General features: G+C 48.8%; 1 protein-coding gene across 1 annotated transcript; it reads left to right on the top strand.

Annotated features, from left to right (window-relative positions):
• The first annotated feature begins 15851 nt into the window (after positions 1 to 15851).
• LOC139810010 (uncharacterized) lies at positions 15852 to 17056 on the top strand. Its single transcript, XM_071773350.1, has 2 exons — positions 15852 to 16807; positions 16891 to 17056. The coding sequence occupies exons 1-2, from the start codon at positions 15852 to 15854 to the stop codon at positions 17054 to 17056; spliced, it is 1122 nt and encodes a 373-aa protein (XP_071629451.1).
• The last annotated feature ends 4340 nt before the right edge of the window (positions 17057 to 21396 follow it).

Below are 21396 nucleotides of genomic sequence, written 5' to 3' on the forward strand. Positions count from 1 at the left end.
AGCAAGTCCAATCAGGGGAAAGTGTTCGAGGTGTCGTTGCGAGCGAGGGCGAGCAATCACTTCGCCCGTAATGGCAGCTTCACCCGCTTCGCCGACTGGCGCTTTATCCATCGCGCCAAGTTAGATGTCCTCCCTCTTAACGGTGCACGCCGTTGGGAGGAGCCGGACAAAAGGTGTTGGCGTTGTGGGGGGGCAGCCAAGACCCTTCCCCATGTTTTAAATCATTGCGGCGTCTATTCTGCCGCCATACAGCTGAGGCACGACGCCGTCCTGCTCCGCCTCTGAAAGGCTTGTCGACTTCCAGGAAATAAACGGGTCAACCAGCGGGTCAAGGGCGTCGAGAGGGAACTTGAGGGGCTACGACCTGATCTTGTGATCAGGCACGAGCCCTCCGAGAGTATCGTCATATGCGACGTGACGGTGCCCTCTGAGAACCGTTGGCAGGCGTTCAAGGACGCAAGGGAGAGAAAACTTGCCAAGTATTCTCCCTTGCTGAGGCGCTCCAGCGCAAGGGGTACCGTGTGGTCGTGACGGCCTTCGTCGTCGGCTCCCTTGGTTCGTTGGATCCGACCAATGAGGGGGCGTTGAGATTGCTGCGCGTGGGCAGCGCGTACGCAACTATGATGCGCCGTCTAATTGTCTCGGATATTATTCGCTGGTCAAGAGACATTTACGTGGAGCATGTGTCCGGCGTGCGCCAGTACGCCGCTCTTTCGCGTCCCTCCGCTGATGGAGTACCGGCCACTCCGCCTCGCGTGATTTGCCGGCGTTGGCTCACCAACGAATAGGAACGGCACTAGTTTTCTTCTTCTTTTAGTCCCTTGTGATTTTGTGTGTTGCGAGAATGAATGTCGCGTAAATTATTATTTTATGCATTAAGTGGCCACGAAAGTCACATAATTTATATTTGTAAATAGCTCGATGTCTTGCCCACGATATTCTATACTGTGCATTTTTTTCCCTTTTTTTCTCCTTATTTATATACTTCCGTACTTTTGTACTTTTTATCTTTTTTCTCTTATTTTGTATTCTTTTTCTATTTTTAATTTTCATTTTTATTTTTATAGTATTTATTTGTGTGGGCCTCTATATTTCGTGAGTGAATGCCGCGTACTCTATATTGTATGCGCAAATTTTTATCCTGCGAGATATGCCGCACGCGGGCCCCTGGGCCAGTTTTAACTTCTGACGTCCACTTTTCTATGATAGGCCCAGGGGCCATAAAGCTGTGATATTTATATACTTATATTTATGACTGCAACTGGGATTAGTCCCCCAGCGCGCCCTGCGATGGCCCATTGGCGGGGGGTGGGGGCCTCTTGTCCCCCGCCCATGATATTACTTAAGACCGGCGTGCGGCCTAAAGCCGTGCCTTTGATTATGTACTCTTGTACCCCGGGGGCTTCGCCTTCGAGGAATTCGTTTGTTTCACAAATCTGATGTCAGTTTTCCAAAATTCAAAATGGCAGATCCAGTATACCCGGTAAGTTTTTGAAAATTGACCAAATTCGCCTAAAATTTGTTACTCGAGGGTTTTTGGGGTCGCTGAGTACGAATCTGATGTCAGTTTTCCAAAATTCAAAATGGCAGATCCAGTATACTGGATGAGTTTTTGAAAATTGACCAGATTCGCCTAAAATTTGTTACTCGAGGGTTTTTGGAGTCGCTGAGTACAAATCTGATGTCAGTTTTCCAAAATTCAAAATGGCAGATTTAGTATACCCGATGAGTTTTTGAAAATTGACCAGATTCACCTAAAATTTGTTACTCGAGGGTTTTCGGGGTCGCTGAATACGAATCTGACGTCAGATCATAACATAATCACACTGAAAATGCAGTTTTTCCCACATGACTCTGAGAAAGTACAAATCTTATATATATATATATATTTGACGTCCAAGACAACAATAGAATCAAAGTATATCCATGACTTGATTTTGCAACCAGGGTACCTCCACATGGTGACGGTGGGCAACGGATTTATTCCGGCGTTATAGATACGTATCTAACCCAGAAATTTTGCCTTTTTAGGGTTTTCAATCTAAGACCTGCGACTGGTCTGATTACGTCACTCACACACACACTGAACTTGACGCAGCTTCATCTGAATCACGCGTGACCCTTCCACAGCCGGCGCCGTAAGCATCACGGCCTCCACGGTCGTGGCGTATAGTCGGCGAGCACTACCGCTCGCTCTTCCCAGGTTAGGCATCAGCCTTGCCAGGCTATTTGCCACACCTTTGCCCTGGGAGTTAGGCAAGCAAAGTGCTCACCAAAACCCCAGGAGCCATCCAACCAGAGGCCCAGCACTTTCATGCTAACCCCCACGGAGATACGGGTTCCTTCCACTTTTATATGGGCCACGGGCGGCTTCTCCGCAGACTTGTTGTAGAAAAACACAGCCTGCGTTTTCTGGTCCACCCTAAGGCCCAACTTGCGCATCGTAGCCACCACTGCCCTCACTGCGACATTCGCCTTTTCTCGGTCCTCATCCCAAGTATCACCCTCGACTCCCAGGAATGTATCATCAACAAAGCCATTTAGCCAACATCCCGGGAGGAAAGCGATCCGGAGGAGGTAGTCATACCCCAGGTTCCACAGAAATGGGCCAAGTACTGACCCCTGTGGAACCCCCCGCACGACCAACACGACCCTTACTACACCATCGCGGTCGGTGTACAAGAGCCTCCTGTCCCGGAGGTAGTCATGTATGACTGCCCTTAGATAAGGAGGGACGCTGCGGTGATTTAGCGCCCTCCTTATCACTGGCCACGGCAGAAAGTTAAAGGCGTTAGCTACATCAAAGCTAACGCCCAACACCACCCTGTCGGCCTCCATCGCGGCCTCCAGGAGGGCCCGAATGCGTAAGATCGCATCCACAGTCGATCTGCCCTCCCGGAAGCCATCCTGACCAGTCGCCGATACTGGGTTTCCGAGACCCTGCATCGTTAAAAGGTTGTTACCCTCTGCCATGACGGCGTCAAATATCTAACCCAGGAATTTCGCCGGAATAAATCCGTTGCCCACTGTCACCACGTGGAGGTACCCAGGTTGCAGAAGAATCAAGTTATGGATATACTTTGACTCTATTGTGGTCTTGGACGTCAAATATATATATAAGATTTGTACTTTCTCAGAGTCATGTGGGAAAAACTGCATTTTTAATGTAATTATGTTATGATCTGACGTCAGATTCGTATTCAGCGACCCCTAAAACCCTCGAGTAACAAATTTTAGGCAAATCTGGTCAATTTTCAAAAACTCATTGGGTATACTGGATTTGCCATTTTGAATTTTGGAAAACGGACATCAAATTCGTACTCAGCGACCACAAAAACCCCCGAGTACCAAGTTTCAAGCGAATCGGATCAATTTAAAGAAACATCCGCGATATTGGGTCTGCCATATTGGATCTGCCATTTTTTTTATTAAAAAATTTAGTCAATTGTTATGTAATTCAAGCTTTTGAATCCGAATCCACGGTCAGAATTTTGAAGCTAGTTTGCGTTTTTTAATTACGGCTCAAAATGTACTAAAAAAGTAATGATTTTTGAGATTAGAAAAAAAAAACGAACCAACTTTTGAATTCTGACCTCGGATTCGGATTCAGCGACCCAAAATACGTAAGAATTGACTAGTCCGGTCCGCCGAACAGAAATTTAATTTTTTTTGTGGGGCTGTGCTATATTTTTTTCTCTGATTTTAAATATATGTTATTCTATTTCTGTTAAGTTGTGTTCGGTTAATTATGTCACGCCTCCTCTCCAAATTTCCACGAACAAGAAGCTACACCCTGAGGTATCGTAGGAAATATCGCGCTGTATAGGGTAGAATACGGTGGTGCGATCCGTCGCACTTGGCGCCCAATTATGTTTTGTCTCAGTGTAATTATGTCTCAGCAACTTTGCGTCAATCCACGATAGCCCTTCTCCGGATAGCGAGACTGGGGAAAAAAGCGTCGGAACTTATACTGCGAAGCGTTATTCCCGGGGAAATGAGTTTTTAGTGCTGCGAAGCGTGAAAGTGAAGTGCCGCGACTGCTCGCCCTGGAACCGCGCGCCCAAGTTCCGCGGCATCACCCGGTGCGTACGGTGATCGTGGGTGCGAAGGGTGTCTTTCGCGGTGTGTCTCCTGATTTCGGAGCACGTGCCATGTGGTGCTTGTAACAGAGTTAGGTTATACATTGCGCGCGGCCCGTTGCATCCGCGCTCTCCGGGCGTCTCCGGGGGCGCCGTGCATAACTTATTTTAATTATTTATTTATTTATACCCCTTTCTGCCTATTTCATCCATAATATTTAACATGGCAGAGGCGCGCGGTGAAGAGCCGCATGTCATCGTTCTCGACTATCCAATATCGGAGAAAGTGCGCTGTCCCCGGTGTTGGATGGGCGAGAACACAAAATCGCGGGGCGAGTTCAGCGACCCGGCTCATCTCTCTAAACATATTAAGAAAATGCACCCGGGGGACACCATAACATATAAATGCTCAATTTATGGTTATATCGGGAGAACAACTGTGCCTTTAAGGAACGTAAAATCTCATTTTGAGAAGAAGCACGGTGTTCCCCAGGAGTCGGGTCGCATGCCGAACGGCACTCCGGGCGATAATGGTGGGCCGATAACATCGTCGCGAACGCGGGGGCGGGCATCGTCGTCGAGCGCGGCGACTCCATCTCCGTCGCAGTCGTCCTCCGGAGTGCCGCCGCGACGCCACACGTGCGATTTGCGACCACCCGGGAGCAACCTCCACGGCTGCCGCACCATCACCAGCGGCAGCAGCACCACCACCAGCACCATGTACACTACCACCTGCAACAACATCATCGGCAGGAGCAAGTGAATCCCCCACGTATGCGGCCGTCACCGCCGCAGCACCCCCGGCGGCGCGGCCACCTTTGTCGCCGGTGACAGCTGCGGCGGCACATGGTACACGGAGGAAGACGGCCGCAGCCCATGTCACCAGCCGCGGTAGCGGGAACGCCGCGCCGCGAGCAGCCGCGGTTACCAGCCTTAAGGCGCGTCCGCAACGCACGGGTGGCTCGACCAATGGCAGTGACCCGCCAATAGTAAGAGAGGCACGCATTATATTTTCCAGAAACACATCTTCTGGGGAAACAACGAGGAGGAGGCCGACCTCCGAGATCTCGCCACCCACCACCACGACGGCGAGGTCCACGACAACGGGCACCAAGAGTCGGAGGTTGGCAAGCGTGCCTCTCGAGAAGATGCGCGCCCCCAGACGGCACGCGTGTCCCCCCGGACATTACTCGCCGCCGTAACTCCACCATCCGCGTACGGCGGCGGGGGAGGGGGACACCCAGCGAAGGAAAAAGACGCCCGAGGGGCCCGGGCCAATCACAGCCTGGCCCGCTGCAATAACGGAATCTCGGGCGCCCAGCGTGCCGATCGTGAAGAGCGCAGGGCGGGCGACCCTGGCCAGTCCATCAGAGGCCAGGGGTGTCGCGGAGAGGGGGGAGGTGAAAACACTCTTCCCCCCTACAACGAAGTACCCCGCCCCTCAGAGGGACTCCCGGATCACCAATCTACATCAGCGACAGCCCGGTGAGGGTCCCCAGCGTGATTTTCATACCACCAATCACGCACGCGACATCACTGCCAGCCACCCTGACAACATGCACGGTGACGACCACCATGTGCGAGTCCCCCCGTCATGTCGACGGGGGTCGCCGCGGAGGGACGGAGCACACCGCCCCGTTCTCCCCCCTCCTGACGATACAGAGGGTGGCGTCACCGTGCGAGGAGATACGGACGTGGCCTCAGGCTACCCCATCACCACCCAGAGAGGAGGAGCAGCGGCAGGAGGAGAGCGCGGCGCCATCACTTGAAGAGGAAGGGGACTGGTGCGCCGTGGAAAATGGTGCGCCCGGGGAGAAGAGCGAGGCGACGGCCGAGCGGTGGTTCTTCCGGGGGCGGCAGCCCGCCTCCAATAACGCCGGCGAATCATTTTTCTATTAATAATTTTGACCTATTATGCGATGTTAACAATAATAATTTTCCAGATATGAGCGTGGCGGACCCTATGAGGCGGAGAGACGAATCCGTGGGAGCAGCGGGTCAGCGTGCTGAGGATCGAGCTATGTCTGGACATCCGAGTGTTCCCGTAAGTGTCCGGGGCGTGATGGGTCGTCGGCCGCGGGCATGCGTAACCGGCAGCTCCGGCGTGGGCGACAGGACACCGCCGAGGGCCAACAACAGCCAACGCGGGGGCGGGGGGCACGGCCGACGTCCGCAGCGTGTAGAGGTTTCGCCTGTCCAGCCGTCCGGTGGCCGACCGGCCTCTGCGGCCGCTGCAAAGCGGTACAAGGAGGCACGCATGGCTGCTCGCGACGAGCTGGCCGGGCGGGCTGAAGCCGTTGCCTCGATTGCGGACCTGGAGGAGTTCGCGGCTTCGGTCGCGGCATTCTTCGGGCGAGGCATCGGGTGTGGCGCGCGGCGGTGCGCCCGGCGCTCGCGATCGCTCACATCGGTCGCGTGAGGCGCGGGCCCGACGGGGCGAGGAGGATCGCCCGGGGCGAGACGGCGTCAATGATAATAAAGGACTGGCACCGGCCGGTCCTCCTTCGCAGTTGGGAGAAAGGCGTGGCGACTGGGTGCGCGAAGCGACCCGCATTCAGGCTCTGTACAGGGCGAACCGACGCAAAGCGGTCCGAGAGGTTCTGCAAGGACCCGCTGACTTCTGACAAGTGCCGAAGGAGCGGGTTCAGCAGTATTTCGAAAGACTATACTGCGGAGGGGAGGATCTGCCCAACCCTGATGCGGAGGTGGAGCAGCCTGTCCCCTTGAGTCAGGCCGCGGATGCTGCATATCTCATGGATTCTTTCACGCAGCAAAAGGTGGATCGTCGGGTCCGGCGTATGACGAACTCTGCGCCGGGTCCTGATGGTATCACATACCGTAACTTGCGTGCAGCGGATCCTGGTATGCGGCTCCTCACCGCATGTTACAATGCGTGCCTCAGGCTCGAGGCAGTTCCCGCATCTTGAAAGACCTCCAAGACCGTATTGGTCTACAAAAAAGGCGACCGGGATAATCTTAATAATTGGCGCCTTCTCGCGTTGGGTGACACGACCCCCAAGCTTTTGCGGCGCTTATCGCTGATCGTATGACCGATTGGGCGATCAAGTATAAAAAATTTAGTCCGGCGCAGAAGGGTTTCTTGCGGGACGAGGGGTGCTATGAGCACAACTTCGTCCTTTAGGAGATCCTGACGCACTGCCGGAGTACTCGGCGGCAGGTGGTCGTTGCATGGTTGGATCTCGCCAATGCGTTTGGTTCGATCCCCTATTCGACGATTTGCCGCGCTTTCGTTGGCGCCGGGGTGCCGGGGGGGGCATCATCAACATATGGAAGTTTATGTATAATGGTTGCTCCACGCGAGTGCAAGCGGTCGACGGGCTCACCGCGCCTATCCCTGTTCGCTCGGGGGTTCGGCAAGGTTGTCCGTGGAGCCCGATTGGTTTCGACTTCGGGATCGACGCAGTACTGCGTGCAGTTGCTGCTATCGATGCGGGGTTGGAACTATTGGGCTCACGCTTCAATAGCTTGGCGTACGCGGACGACATTGCACTCGTTGTCGATACACCCGAGGGAATGCGGAGGCTTCTTGCCGCCGTAGAGGACGCAGCGCTGTCGGTGGGTTTGCGGTTCAACCCTGCTAAATGTGCCACCCTGCACATCGGTGCGGGGGCGGGCAGCAGGGTTCTGCCCACAACGTTTGAAATCCAGGGACAGCCTGTCCATCATTTGGCAGAGGGCGAGTCTTACCGACATCTGGGTGTGCCTACGGGATTCTCGGTCGACGCTACACCATTCTAAACCATTGATGGTCTTATCGGGGGTCTCGGGGCGGTAGATCGATCCCTGCTCACCCCGTGGCAGAGAGTCGAAGTTGTTGCAACACACCTGTTGCCGCGGATGGACTTCTTGCTTCGGGGGGCCGCAGTTGAGAAGCGTCCCCTTGTAGCTGTGGACAAAATGGTCCGGAGGGCCGCTAAGGCCTGGCTCAATCTCCCGCAGCGTGCAAGCGCGGAACCAGTTTTACCTTTCAGCCGGGGGGGAGGGGGTTGCGGACTGCTTCCGCTCGCCGACCTCGCGGACGTCCTGTCCGTCGCGCACGCTTTCCGTATGCTTACGGTTAGCGATGGGACGGTCAGGGGGCTCGCGTAGGCGTCGCTGCGTGGGGTTGTAGTTAGGCGTATCCGGTTATCCTCCCAGTAACGAGGAGCTCGCATCTTTCCTCTCGGGTTCGCTCGAGGGTCGGATGCGAGAGGGCGGGGAGCGCTTGCTGTGGTCGAGGGCTTGGAATGCCGCGCGGAGACAGTCCGAGAGATTGTCGCACCGGTGGGAATGGTGTGCGGCTACCGAGGAGATAATAGTGGTATGCCGGGGTGCGACGGTGAAAATGCCACCAGGGGTTCGCTCCCAAGTGGTACATCGCTGGCGCTCAGCTGTGATAGAATATTATACAGACTGGCTGTTAATCAAGTCCGATCAGGGGAAGGTCTTCGAGGTGTCGCTGCGGGCGAGGGCGAGCAATCACTTCGTCCGTAATGGCAGCTTCACTCGCTTCGCCGACTGGCGTTTTATACACCGCGCCAAGCTGGACGTGCTCCCGCTCAACGGTGCATGCCGTTGGGGGGAGCCGGACAAGAGGTGTCGGCGTTGCGGGGGGGCAGTCGAAACCCTTCCCCACGTAATTAATCATTGCGGCGTTCATTCTGCCGTCATACAGACGGGGCACAACGCCGTCCTGCACCGCCTCTGGAAAACTTGAGGGGCTACGACCTGATCTTGTGATCAGGCACGAGCCCTCCAAGAGTGTCGTCATATGCGACGTGACGGTGCCCTTTAAAAACCGTTGGCAGTGGTTCAAGGACGCAAGGGAGAGAAAACTTGCCAAGTATTCTCCCCTTGCTGAGGCGCTCCAACGCAAGGGGTACCGTGGTGAGACAGGTTAGTTTTACCCTACTGATGACCAGTCATTGCGATAGTAATCCTGCTTAGTACGAGAGGAACCGCAGGTTCGGACATTTGGTTCACGCACTCGGTCGAGCGGCCGGTGGTGCGAAGCTACCATCCGTGTGATTATGCCTGAACGCCTATAAGGCCGTATCCTCTCCAGTCAAAGGTGGCAATAATATCTCTAGGAGTCTCGTAAGTCGAAAGGCTCAAAACAATGTGACACACTTACTAGGCGGCCGGTCCCCTCGCGGGCCGGTCGTCGCACGAGCCCGGTTTGCCGTACGGCGCCTCTGCCCGTCGTCGGGATCTCACAGCTTACGACGGCACGGCGTCTAACGGTCGAACATGAGTTTCGTGAGTTCGATGTCGAGACTCGGAATCGTCTGTAGACGACTTACGAATCCCCGTGTGGTCGTGACGGCCTTCGTCGTCGGCACCCTCGGCTCCTGGGATCCGGCCAATGAGGAGATGCTGAGAACGCTCCGCGTTGGCGGCGCGTATGCGACCATGATGCGCCGCTTCATTGTCTCGGATACCATTCGCTGGTCTAGGGACATCTACGTGGAGCATGTGTCTAGCGTGCGCCAGTACGCTGCTCTTTTTCGTCCCTCCGCTGATGGGGTGCTTGCCACGCCGCCCCACGCGATTCGCCGGCGTTAGCCCACCAACGAGTAGAAGCGGCTCTAAGTTTTTCTCTTCTTTTTCTAGTCCTTTGTGATATTTATGTGTCTTCGAGTGTGAATGCCGCGTAATTTATTTTTATTGTATATATTCGATGTCCTGCCCACAATATGCGTCTTATTTTTTCTTTGTTATTTATATTCTTATTATTTATTCGTGTAGGCCTACATGTTCCGAGTGTGAATGCCGCGAAAACTCTATTGTATCTTATGCAAGTGTGAATGTGCCGCGTGACAAGACCAATTTTATCTTAAAGATATGCCGCACGCGGGCCCCTGGGTCAATTTTAACCTTTGACATACATCCATCTGTGATAGGCCCAGGAGCCATTTGCCGTGATATTTTTATATTTGTATACCGATCGCGATTGGGCAGTCCCCCAATCCGCCTTGCGATGGCCCACTGGCGGGGGGGGGGAGCCTCTTGTCCCCCGCCCATATTATTAAATAAATTCGGCGTGCGGCCGTAAGCCGTATCTTCTGTATTTTTATTACTGTACCCCGGGGGCTTCAACCCCCGGGGAATTCGTCTGTTTAAATAAACGGCTTTACTCTGCTTATGTTGCAATATCTGCTGATATTGCAATTTACATGATTTTGCGCACTACGTTCGACAACGGACAGTATTCAATTACGCGATCATGCAAGATGAGACAATAGGCGGTAGTATTTGCCGGTACATTTTCTTTACAGTCAAATTCTATTCGCACATCCACGGTGGCGCTCTTGACAGATTCGTTTTGTCGCGAGCAATCAATGGCAACAAAAGGTTCTTTTGTCAGGAATGTAACCACGGTGTAAAGCGTATCGAAGTAGTCGCATCCGTAATAAGCTTTACGAAAACGCGCATACATATCGAAAAAGACGGCGTATCGATTTTTGCCAAAATCCAGATTTACGTCATCGTACGGATAAAATTCAGAGTTTAGATAAAGTTTCACGTTGGTCAAGTTACAGTCATCGAATACGCTAACATCTTGCGACATGATATTCTTGCGCCCGGTCTGCAGCGCAAAGATAACGTACCGCGGCTTCTCCAGCTGAGTCGCCGTTTTGACGGCCCACGAATGCTTGGTCGTGTTCTGCAACATGGGGTACTCGTACAGACCCCATGAACGGAAACTAACACTAAGATTTTGCCCGCTTTCCAAGGCCCGTAGCATGGATAGCTTATTGATCTCGTTTAATGTGACGTGAGGCATTCGCCACTGTATTTTAAACAATTCAATTTTCGGCTCCGTCGCCGGATTTCCTACAATGCAATTGTTATCGCTGCGTGCTTGTATCAAAATTAATTCGTGACGAGCGTTAACAACCACGCGTTTGTAATCCTCGCAAAAGCCCAACAATGTGTTGAGCGGTTCGCAAGAGTTGAAATATCCCTCCGGGGATAAAATATCCCATCTAGCATTTTGCATAATTTTTGCTTTGTCATTTGTAAACGATACATAGTTCTTGCTGGTACTGGTTATGCCAACGTTTCTGTTGCGATCAATCTCCACGCCATTGAGCTCATATCGAATTTCATCAAACATGAACGCCACGCAATTATTCGCAAGCGTTGCCACAGACTCGTCATTTTTTCTCTTTATCGTCAATCTTCCTTCAACGTAGAGAAAGCTCTCGCACGGCAATGTGTATAAATCCTGCTGTTGTATGGGTTTTACGTCTTGCGATTAACGTTTCGTCGGTAGGGTTACTGTCGTGTGTGTCTAACATAGAGACAGAATGGATTGCTCGTATAGGATAACGTACTTTTATTACAATATCAGAAGATACAGAGCTCGTAACCGCCAGACAGAGTACATACGCGAACCGGCGACTTAAAAACTAACTGAGAACAATCTCTCGCGCTATACTCGTTCTTGATTGGCCGATCGCGCGCATGTGCTCATACATAACAATGGGTATTCTTATTTCATCGTTATGTCCAAACGTTGTGTTGGCGTACGGATTGTACGTGTGTGTTTCAATCTTGACGACGTTGTCGTCAAAGATCGGTACACCTCCAATGTTTAAGATATTAGCCATTTCGTACGACGAAACCCAATGATTTCAAAAATTCAACGTTCGACGCAGTGAATTTCTTCTTTGGAGATCGGATTGTCTCTCTAATTTTGTTTCTTGTCTGTTGCATCTGCTCAGCTTCGTTCAGTACGAGCATCTCACGTTATCGCTGTTGTCTTCGTACATGCAGTCTAACGGTGATCTCTTCTCTGCAAAAATCAATCAATCGACCGTCCTGATCCACGACGCAAAGCGTCAAGTCCGAAATGCTCCGTACGATGATCGGAAGGTAAATGATCTGTGCCGGCGTTTCCGATATCTTATATCCTGGAGGCACGCTCGGTGAAAACTCGTGTATCGTGTGCACATACTTGTCGTTGCTGTACGCACCCGCTGTCACGTTACACTCTATGCGAATGATGTTTACGTTGATGGTATTTAGCGGAACATCCAATTCGTGCCATTGTCGCGACTCCAGCAGGCGATTCGCTGAAAATCCCAGCAGCGATCCAATGTTGTTCGGTTTTGTGAAATTTATTCGATAAGCGCACTTGATCTCACTCTTCATCGTATTGTTATTAGCACGAATAATAATCAATGGGTGCGGTTCATCTTCGTTTGTCGAGACATTATTGGATTGGTCCCATAAAAGAGCACGTTTCAGATACATGTCTATATCACACAGTTCGTACGATTCTTCGGGAATGGTAATTTTCTTGTCGTCGTCGTCATAGTAGAATTTATTATTCGACGAATTTACATTCGGTATCGTGTGATAGGTTTCAAAATCTGTCAGACCGAACTCGTAATCGCCGTCGCTCAAATCGGCGGGAAAGTAGCTTACCGCGAGGATGTTGCTCTTGCCGGTGAGCGTAAATGTCAGTGACATGTTTGAATGAATACTGAAATTAAACAGCGTAACGCCGGTCTTTAAATTGATTGTCAACCGACTGTAGAAAACGCAGACACAGTTGTCCGCAATTGCTCTGATTGTATCGCTGATAAGGCGTGCGATTGTACTCTATTACATTGTTCTTTAGATACTGCGCCAATTCTCTCGGTGGTCGAAGATTGCCAAAACTGTCGAAATATATGACACGATCTCCCCTCTTCGCGTACGCCACCCAGTGAGTACCCGGTCCCTCAGTATTATCCAAATTCACAATACCACTCTTGTTTCGACGTATACCGCCGATCGGTAGCGAGTCGCGCATGAAAAACCTCTAAAATATGGAATGCGCATACGTTTTGCCAATTGTTGCAGTTGTACATTGGTAGTTACACCCTTGGGGATTTTTAGCGTCTCTTCGACGTTTTTTTTTCTCGAGACTCCCCGTCCGCGTTTATACGGAGCGAGATAAAGTCCGTGATCTTCCGTGGCGCGATTGTGACGTTGCATCTCTTCCAGCTGACGTCGCGCGGCTTTGTTATCATTCACGGCCTTTGCGACTCCCGCCGCTCCGCTGACCAACAAGCCGAGAACTCCTAATAACGGCAGGATCGGTAGGATACCGCCGCGTTTTGCTACCGGAAGTATTCGCTTGGTCTTCTTCTTTTTCTTCGTTTCCAAACCCATACCGAGTTTCGTTTTAGCCTTCATGGCCGCCCAGACGGCTGTAGCTGCAGCTCTCTCTCCGAGAGTCGAATCGTTCGCGGTGACACGTTTTCGCGCTTTCGCGGCGAGTATATTGTCTGCCACGTGTCGTTCTGCGAGATCGTTGCTACGCGAGTAGGGTATGTCGTGCTCGCGACACGCTGCGTCCAATAGATTAATACCCTGATCACCCCATGCCAATCGTGTTTCTAAACGAGTTCCCGGACCGCAAAATTGATAGCCGGGGATATGTAATTCGATCGGAAGCGCGTTTATCGCGCGATTCAACAGACCTCGACCTATCTTCGGCGGCATTCGCCGCAGTTTTTTATCAACGGCGGCGGACCGTCGATGTGCGTTTGCTAACACGGCAAATTATAATGTATTAAACAGCGCCGATATTGCTGAACCTCCAAATCTGCCTTGATATGTTCGGGAAGCTTATCCCACAAGTAATCTATGTAATTATAAAACTGTCGTAGTAGAATGACCTTTGGTATATACTTTAACTGCTCGGCGGTTAAATCGTAAATATCGCTGTTATCCGACACGAGCAAAAACATTTTAACGACTAAGCATCTCAGCTCTACGCGACTCTATAAATAGGCCAGCTTTTTCGATATTGTTTTTCATTCGTTGTGGAGGGGAGGTAAAATGCGGTTCGTACGACAATCGCGGACGATCAAAGTGACAAACTTTGACGATAGGATGCAGTTAACGAAAGAAGTACGCAAACATGGAGGCATGCTACAGATTTCTATACGCGGTATCATCTGCGGTCCGTCGAATTGCGGCAAGATAAACGTCTTGATAAGCTTGCTGAAAAGTCCGCACGGTGTACGTTTCGAGAACGTGTATGTGTACTCGAAATCGTTGCAACAACCGAAATATCAATATTTGGAGAATATACTAACACCGATAGAAGAGATTGGCTACTTTACGTTCTCGAATAACAGTCATTCCGCCAAGCGAGGCGCTCCCGAATTCTATTTTTATCTTTGATGACGTGGCGTGCGACATGCAGAATACGATAAGAGAATACTTTGCAATGGGCCGGCACGCGGACGTTGACTCTTTTTATCTTTGGCAGACGTATGCGAAGATACCATCTTATACGCGACAACGCGAATTTATTGATTATGTTTAAACAGTTTGGACGTAACGTCGTCCGATTAAATAATCGCTAAGATTTTTGTTGTTGCTTTTTTTGTTGTTATTTATTTTAACATTTTTATTTAAACATATTTAATTATATTATTTTTGAACATTACAACATTTTTGCAAAATATTTCTTGCTTCACAAAATTATTTTCCGCGTCATCCTCGTCTTTGTCCTCGTCCTCGACGCTGTTTGGTCTGCGTCGCTGATTCCCTTTTCTCTGCTAGAATGGATCCAGATGATTCCGTCTGCGTTGACGAATCCTGTTTTTCTCGATGTTCCTTCTGCGTCGAGGAATCTGGATTCTCCTGCTGTAATGTCTGCGTCCCTTCAGTAGTCCTCATGATGGGTGATAACGGAGGCGGAGAGATCAGGGGTGGAAAAACCCACGGATTCTTTGGCGTAGACCCTCCTGAATCTGGTGTCGACGTCCCGATTTCAAATGGCCGTTTCCTCTTCGGCGTTGATTCCACCGGGATTGGGCGACTTGCGCCGAGGATTGGCGAATGGCCGGTGGGGCGACCGGCGCCGGAAGTCGGCGTTAAGCCGGGGGACGAGCGACTAGCGCAGGAAGTCGCAGAGCAACTAGCGCTAGGAGTCGGCGGAGCGACAGAGACTGGGCGACTGGCGCCGGGAGCAGGGCGCCTCGCGCCGGCAGACGACGGCTTGGAGCCGTGAGCCAGGCGTCCTGCGCCGGAAGCTGAGCGACTAGCGCCTGGAGGAAGCGGCCTAGCGCCTTCCACTGGGCGACTAGCGCCTGGGGCTGCGACGGGCGCAACCTCCTTCCTCTTGACCGCAAAAATCTGATCAAGAGGAAGAAGGCGAGTCTTGCGCCTCTTGGTGATTCCTTCCTCGTAGGAACGAGGAGGATTCTTGTTATCCAAAAGACGAGGCGTTTTGACCTGTATATGTATCGCCAGGACAATTCGCCAAATCGCCGAATTTCCTCAAAACCGCACGCCTTTATATTTCCTCACGACAGAATTTAAAATACAAGTTGCGACATCCATCTATGGGCGACTTTTTGCAAAACCCGGTTGCTAGGAGACACGAAGTCCTGTCAAACAAATCGGAGTAATTGCAATTTGACAGATTGCATCGATCTTTTTAACCTGTCGCGTCGTACAATGTCTCCAGTACTTTTAGCGACTTCCTGGTAGCTGACGCCGGCTGCCACAACAGGATGGTACCAATCTGAAACACATATACAACGATCACGTAAACACAGATATGTCTTACGATTTCATGATGTCCTATGATTTCAGTAAATTGTGTCATACGTGTTGGCAACAAAAGTACGGATTCGTGGTGATAGACAAGGACAGCGCGATTTCGAATGGTCGATACAGAAAAAGATTTAACGACTTTGCGATACCGAAACGTGGTTAGTTTTTGTCGACGCGTCGATTGAACAACATTATCGCAACATGGACAGCAGCGAGGAGATTAAAGAGCGCGAGAGGATAGCAAATCAAATTGCGAAAACGAGCAATTCGATTCGCAAAAAGTATCACGCCTTGAAAACTGGTAAAATGGAGGAAAATATTGCGTTGGAAAGACACTTTAAACCCATCATCGAGCCTCTAAGGCAGATTGCCGAAAACACCGTTGGCAAAGAATCTGATGTGTCAAAGATAGAAAATGAAACGGCGTGGAAAGACAAAGAGCCGAAGCTCAAACGACAACGACCAAACGCCTTGTTTAACGACTCTGTAATGGTTTCAACTCCGGTTACGTTAAAACAATCGACAAATGTGCTATCTAATTTGAGCGAAATAACCAAAATTTTACAACCGCGTAAAGCGAAACGATCGAAAGGTCCATTGAATGAACCACTGATAACCTCTGCACCTTCCGTACAACCCGCAATACTCAAATCACTCGCAAACGAAGATGTTTTCGAAACCACGAATGACCCACTCGTTAAGTCCGTTCGACAGAAGTTGCAAACACCTGAGGGTCAAGAAACGTTGCGAGATGAATTGGGTCCATTGAGCCAAAAGTACGTCGGGGCAGTTCTGAACGGCGATGAAAAAAGCGGTATAAACACCAAGTACGGTGTTTATTTCAGCAACGATGAAATGATGCTCGGTAATAAACGTTTTGACGTGAACCACGCGGACAAGATAATTATCGACGGCATACGATACAATGGCACACGCGGTCTTTACGAGTTGATCTTTAAGAAATATCCCAATGTCGATATCTACACGGAGGACGATATGCAAGCGTACAAGAACATTCTGTTAATGACGAATGCTCATAAACTCAATTATGATGCTCACTCTCAAATAAAGGGCAACAGGGGATACAAGTACATACATATAATTGCACCGTTGATTTCGGGTAAAAAAGCTGGAAAAGGTATACCGCGTGCCATGACATTAAACGGCAACAACATCGACCATATAATTGCATCGTCGATTTCGTGTAAAAAAGCTGGAAAAGGTATACCGCGTGCATAACATTAAACGACAACAAGATCGACTATGTTCATTGGGATGATCCCAACGAGCTCGTAGATCGTCTCCAATTGCTCGAAGCTTCGCGCCTAGCGGGTCACACCGGTCACGATAACGAGATCCTGTCGATTATCGAGGAACTTCGCGAGGCTGGACTTATTATAAATTAAATGGCGCGACAGTGATCCGTTCAATCAACGTTCAATTGAAATGCCGATCAACAAGTTTGGTATATCGCTCGGAAGGGGCGGTGCGGAACCGTACTATTAATGGAGCGGATTAATCAGAAATTACGTGCGCGATAACGCTCTTTGCATGGTCGCCACCGACTTTGACGCGAAATCGCGCAAGATTCGACGGATAGCGCCGCCTGTAGATGATGGCGTTGCCGCCAATAAACGTTACGTGCAGCAGAGCGTGCAAATTTTGAAAGATCGGCAGGATGAAATCGAGAGAAAAATGGCCGCATTCCAGAATAACGTGCAAATTACCCTAAACGAACTTCAAAAGATGATTCAAAATGTAATTGCAAATCATCGCGAATAGATAAGAACGCGCATCTGATCTCTGCGTCAGATGCGCGCCATCGTCATGGCTAGTAAGAAGCAATCAGCTGAGAAACGGTGGCTGGTGGAAAAATTACACGCTCCTGCGAGAAGAAATTTTTCGCGAAGACGCGTCATAGTGCGCGGATACGATGACCTGTGGCAGGCGGATGTGGTCGAGATGCGTCCATACACGCGATTCAACAGAGGCTACCACTACATACTCACCGTTATCGACGTGTTGAGCAAGCATGCATGGGCCGTACCGCTCAAGGCCAAGAGCGGACCCGAGGTTACTACGGCGATTGCAAAAATAATTCGAGACGGCGGAAGATCTCCGAACAATCTGCAGACTGACAAGGGGAAAGAATTTTACAACGCCAACGTGCAAAAACTCTTAAAGAATCATAATATCAATCACTATTCGACCTATTCCGTAATGAAGGCATCGGTCGTCGAACGATTCAATTGCACGCTCAAGAACGACATGTGGAAAATGTTTACGTTCAATGGAAATTACAAATGGATCGACTCGCTGCCGGGTCTCGTATCGGATTACAACGCGCGAAAGCATTGAACTATCGGCATGCGACCCATTGATGTTACCCCCGTGATCGGCGACAAGCTCCTAACAATGGTGTACAGCCACGTAAAGATTGCTGCTCCCGCGCGATTCAAAGTGGGCGACTCGGTACGTGTGAGTAAATTCAAGACAATCTTCGACAAAGGATACACGCCAAATTGGACCACGGAGGTGTTTAGAATCGTCAAAATGCAGAAAACTAATCCTGTGACGTATCTGTTGGAAGATTCCTGCGGAAAACCCATCGCCGGCGGCTTCTACGAATACGAGTTACATCGCGTTGCTAATCCCGACGTGTATCTCGTTGAAAAAGTTTTGCGCAAAAGGGGAGATGAGGTTGTGACCGGACGGCACGAGTTGAGCCCGATTCCGGCGGATAATATTCTTATCGAACGGTCGCCACTCGGTTTAACCTTAGACTACCGAGAAGGTAAGTTCACATCAACGCCCCGATTATTCGCAAGACGCTAATAGGATTTCTTTATTTCAGAATGATGTCCCTGATGGATCACCGTTGCTGCTTCTCATCCCTGGATCCTCGCTTTACATCGCATACCAGATAGAGGTAAGTAAGGATAAAATAATTATATCCTAATTATTTGAATTTTATTTCAGACTGATGTTGGATCACCGTTGCTGCTTCTCGTCCCTGGATCCTCGCTTTACATTGCATACCAGATAGAGGTAAGTAATTATAAAATAATTATACGATAATTATTTTATGTTTTGTTGCAGATCGACGCCCTGAATGGATCGCCGTTGCCGTTACCCGTCTCTGGATCCTCGCTTTACCTCGCATACCAGATAAGGGTAAGTCCCGATAATTATGTTTTAATTATGTACTAATTCGCTTCTTTTCTTTCAGGTTCCCGCCTCGGATGGATCGCTGCTGTTGCTGCTCTGCTTCCCCGGATCCTCGCTTTACATCGCATACCGGATTGCCGCTGGCCAACGTTGGATCATCGTCGAAGGACAAGGTAAGTAGAAGGTAAGTATCGATAATTTTTTATAATTAATCAGGAGAATTTGTTTCAGAATTAATTAATCTTTAATTCCAGATCATCATTTCAACATTACAGGCTGTTTCACAATATCATAAAGGTGTCTCACAACGCGAGTTTCTCGCCTCGGTGTGGATGTCGCTTTATTTTAATAAAGTTGCACAATTGTTCAAATTGCGTATCTCGGTTTATTTGTTCAGTCGTTACGATGCTTTTATTCCAGATAATTATTCCGATCGGAGGACTCTGTGCCCCGTGATTGTTAAACTATGATTACGCACTCGCCCGTGATCATCACTCTATCATACAATGTTCGTGCGCAGATGTAACGAACGAGCATTCGGTGGTTAAATACAATGATTAATAATGTCCGCACAATATTCCGTATCCGCGTGACCCAATGCCCGTGGTTGTTATATACTCGATATGCACTTCCGTTAATTAACAATGTATCCGAATTTCAACTCGCGTATTGTTGCTAACACTCAATTGTATTTGGCAATTAATTGCCCCTCGCTGTTAGTTAAGACGAGTAATTTTACGCGATAGTACGCGGGAGTTCTCGGTTGTAAAGTATAACGCGTATGCCGATCGTACAGAGTGTGATACGTGTGTTCGCCACGGCTATACCCGAGAGACTGCCACGAGCGGTCGCTCTCGCTTGGGCTCCCCACTTATGCCGGATCGCTCCCACTCTTCGAACTTTCCCGATTGTCCATTGTTCGCGGCCGGCACATCTGGCGCGATCATGCGAAAACACGATGATTTTCACCACCCTCTCGCGTGCCCTTTTGCGCATCTTCCATTTACGCCCGTTCTAGAAGGTTCCCGTGGAAAGGACCACGCACTAATTATATGAAAAAAATGGCCACAGTTAAAATCGACGAAAACTACGGAAAACTGTAGTTCGTGTGATATGTCACGTTCTGTCAAAAGTTAGTTAGTTCGTCCGTTTTTGGGTCAAAACATTTAAGTAATTTACCCGGGATTTGGACCAGGTTGTGCGATTAATCTAAAGATTTGCCACGCTATTTGGCAGCGACAGTTAAGGGTTGTGGAATTAAAGGTTTTTTAATGTAAATTAATTTAAGAAATAGAATTTAAATCACCTTTATTCAAGGAGACTTTCCTTACAATCTTGGTTTAAGATTCAAATTGCAGTTAAGATCTGTCAGAATTTTTAAAGACTGTTAGCAATGACAACTACTAATTCCCAACAACAACTGACTATCGATAATTTTTCACTCTTATTTATATTCAAGTGGCAAGAACCCCCCCGCGTGAGCTTCTCACCACTTCTTTTGTCTTTATGTTTGGAGGAGGAGGAAGGTCTTATCACTAGGTGTAATTTTATCCCTTGTGAACCGCGGCCTGAGAACCGTCTCCCCATCAGAAATCGGGTAATAAATCAATATCGATTCAACTAACAATTATACAACTAACAATTATATATGCAACTTTAGAATTTAGTTTAACAAAATATATATCAATTTAATTAACAATTATACAACTAACAATTATATATGCAATTTAAAAAAAATAATAATAATATTATGTACACTATATCCGCACAACCCTAAAAATATACTAGTTTTTAAGCTACGAGCCTATAAAGGTAATATTGGTGGTATAAAACGTACACATATTATACATAGTATACCCACTCTTAGCGTTACCCAAGATCAACCAGCGTGGAGGTGGTGAGTGTCTGATCTCCTTTCTCTTGTTCTTGTTTTTAATTTTTTAATATTTTTTATTTTTTTAATATTTTTTATTTATTATTTAATATTTTTTTATTATTTTATATTTTTTGTTTTTTTTTATTTTATAGTGTTTTTCTATTGTCTCAAACTCCTTGATTTGCCAATTGTCAAAATATGCTATAATTGATAGTTTTTTATACCACGAATATTACCTTTATTAGGTTCGTGATATAAAAAACTATCAATTATAGCATATTTTGACACTTGACAAATCAAGGTTTTTGAGATAATAGAAAAACATTATGAGATAAAAAAAAAACAAAAAATATTAAATATTAAAAAAAATTAAAAATATTAAAAAAATAAAAACAAGAACAAAAAAAAAGATCAGACACTCACCACCTCCACGCTGGTTGATCTTGGGTAACGCTAAGAGTGGGTATACTATGTATAATATGTGTACGTTTTATACCATCAATATTACCTTTATAAGCTCGTAGCTTAAAAACTAGCATATTTTGAGGGTTGTGCGGATTTGAACTTTTCATCGGCATCACACAAACTACAGTTTTCCGTAGTTTTCGTTGATTTTAACGGTGGCCACTTTTTTCATATAATTAGTGCGTGGTCCTTTCCACGCGCAACGCAGTGCGAGAACCTTCCTTCCTTGGCACCGCT

This window comes from Temnothorax longispinosus, chromosome 3, assembly GCF_030848805.1.
Source record: "Temnothorax longispinosus isolate EJ_2023e chromosome 3, Tlon_JGU_v1, whole genome shotgun sequence".
In the NCBI taxonomy this organism is placed as follows: domain Eukaryota; kingdom Metazoa; phylum Arthropoda; class Insecta; order Hymenoptera; family Formicidae; genus Temnothorax; species Temnothorax longispinosus.

Bases quoted from the DNA above. Each gene is read 5' to 3' on its own strand.
- LOC139810010 (XM_071773350.1), top strand. From the start codon at position 15,852: ATGGACAGCAGCGAGGAGATTAAAGAGCGCGAGAGGATAGCAAATCAA. The intron at 16,808-16,890 runs ATTAAACGGCAA...CGCGTGCATAAC, and splicing joins GGTATACCGCGTGCCATGAC to ATTAAACGACAACAAGATCG.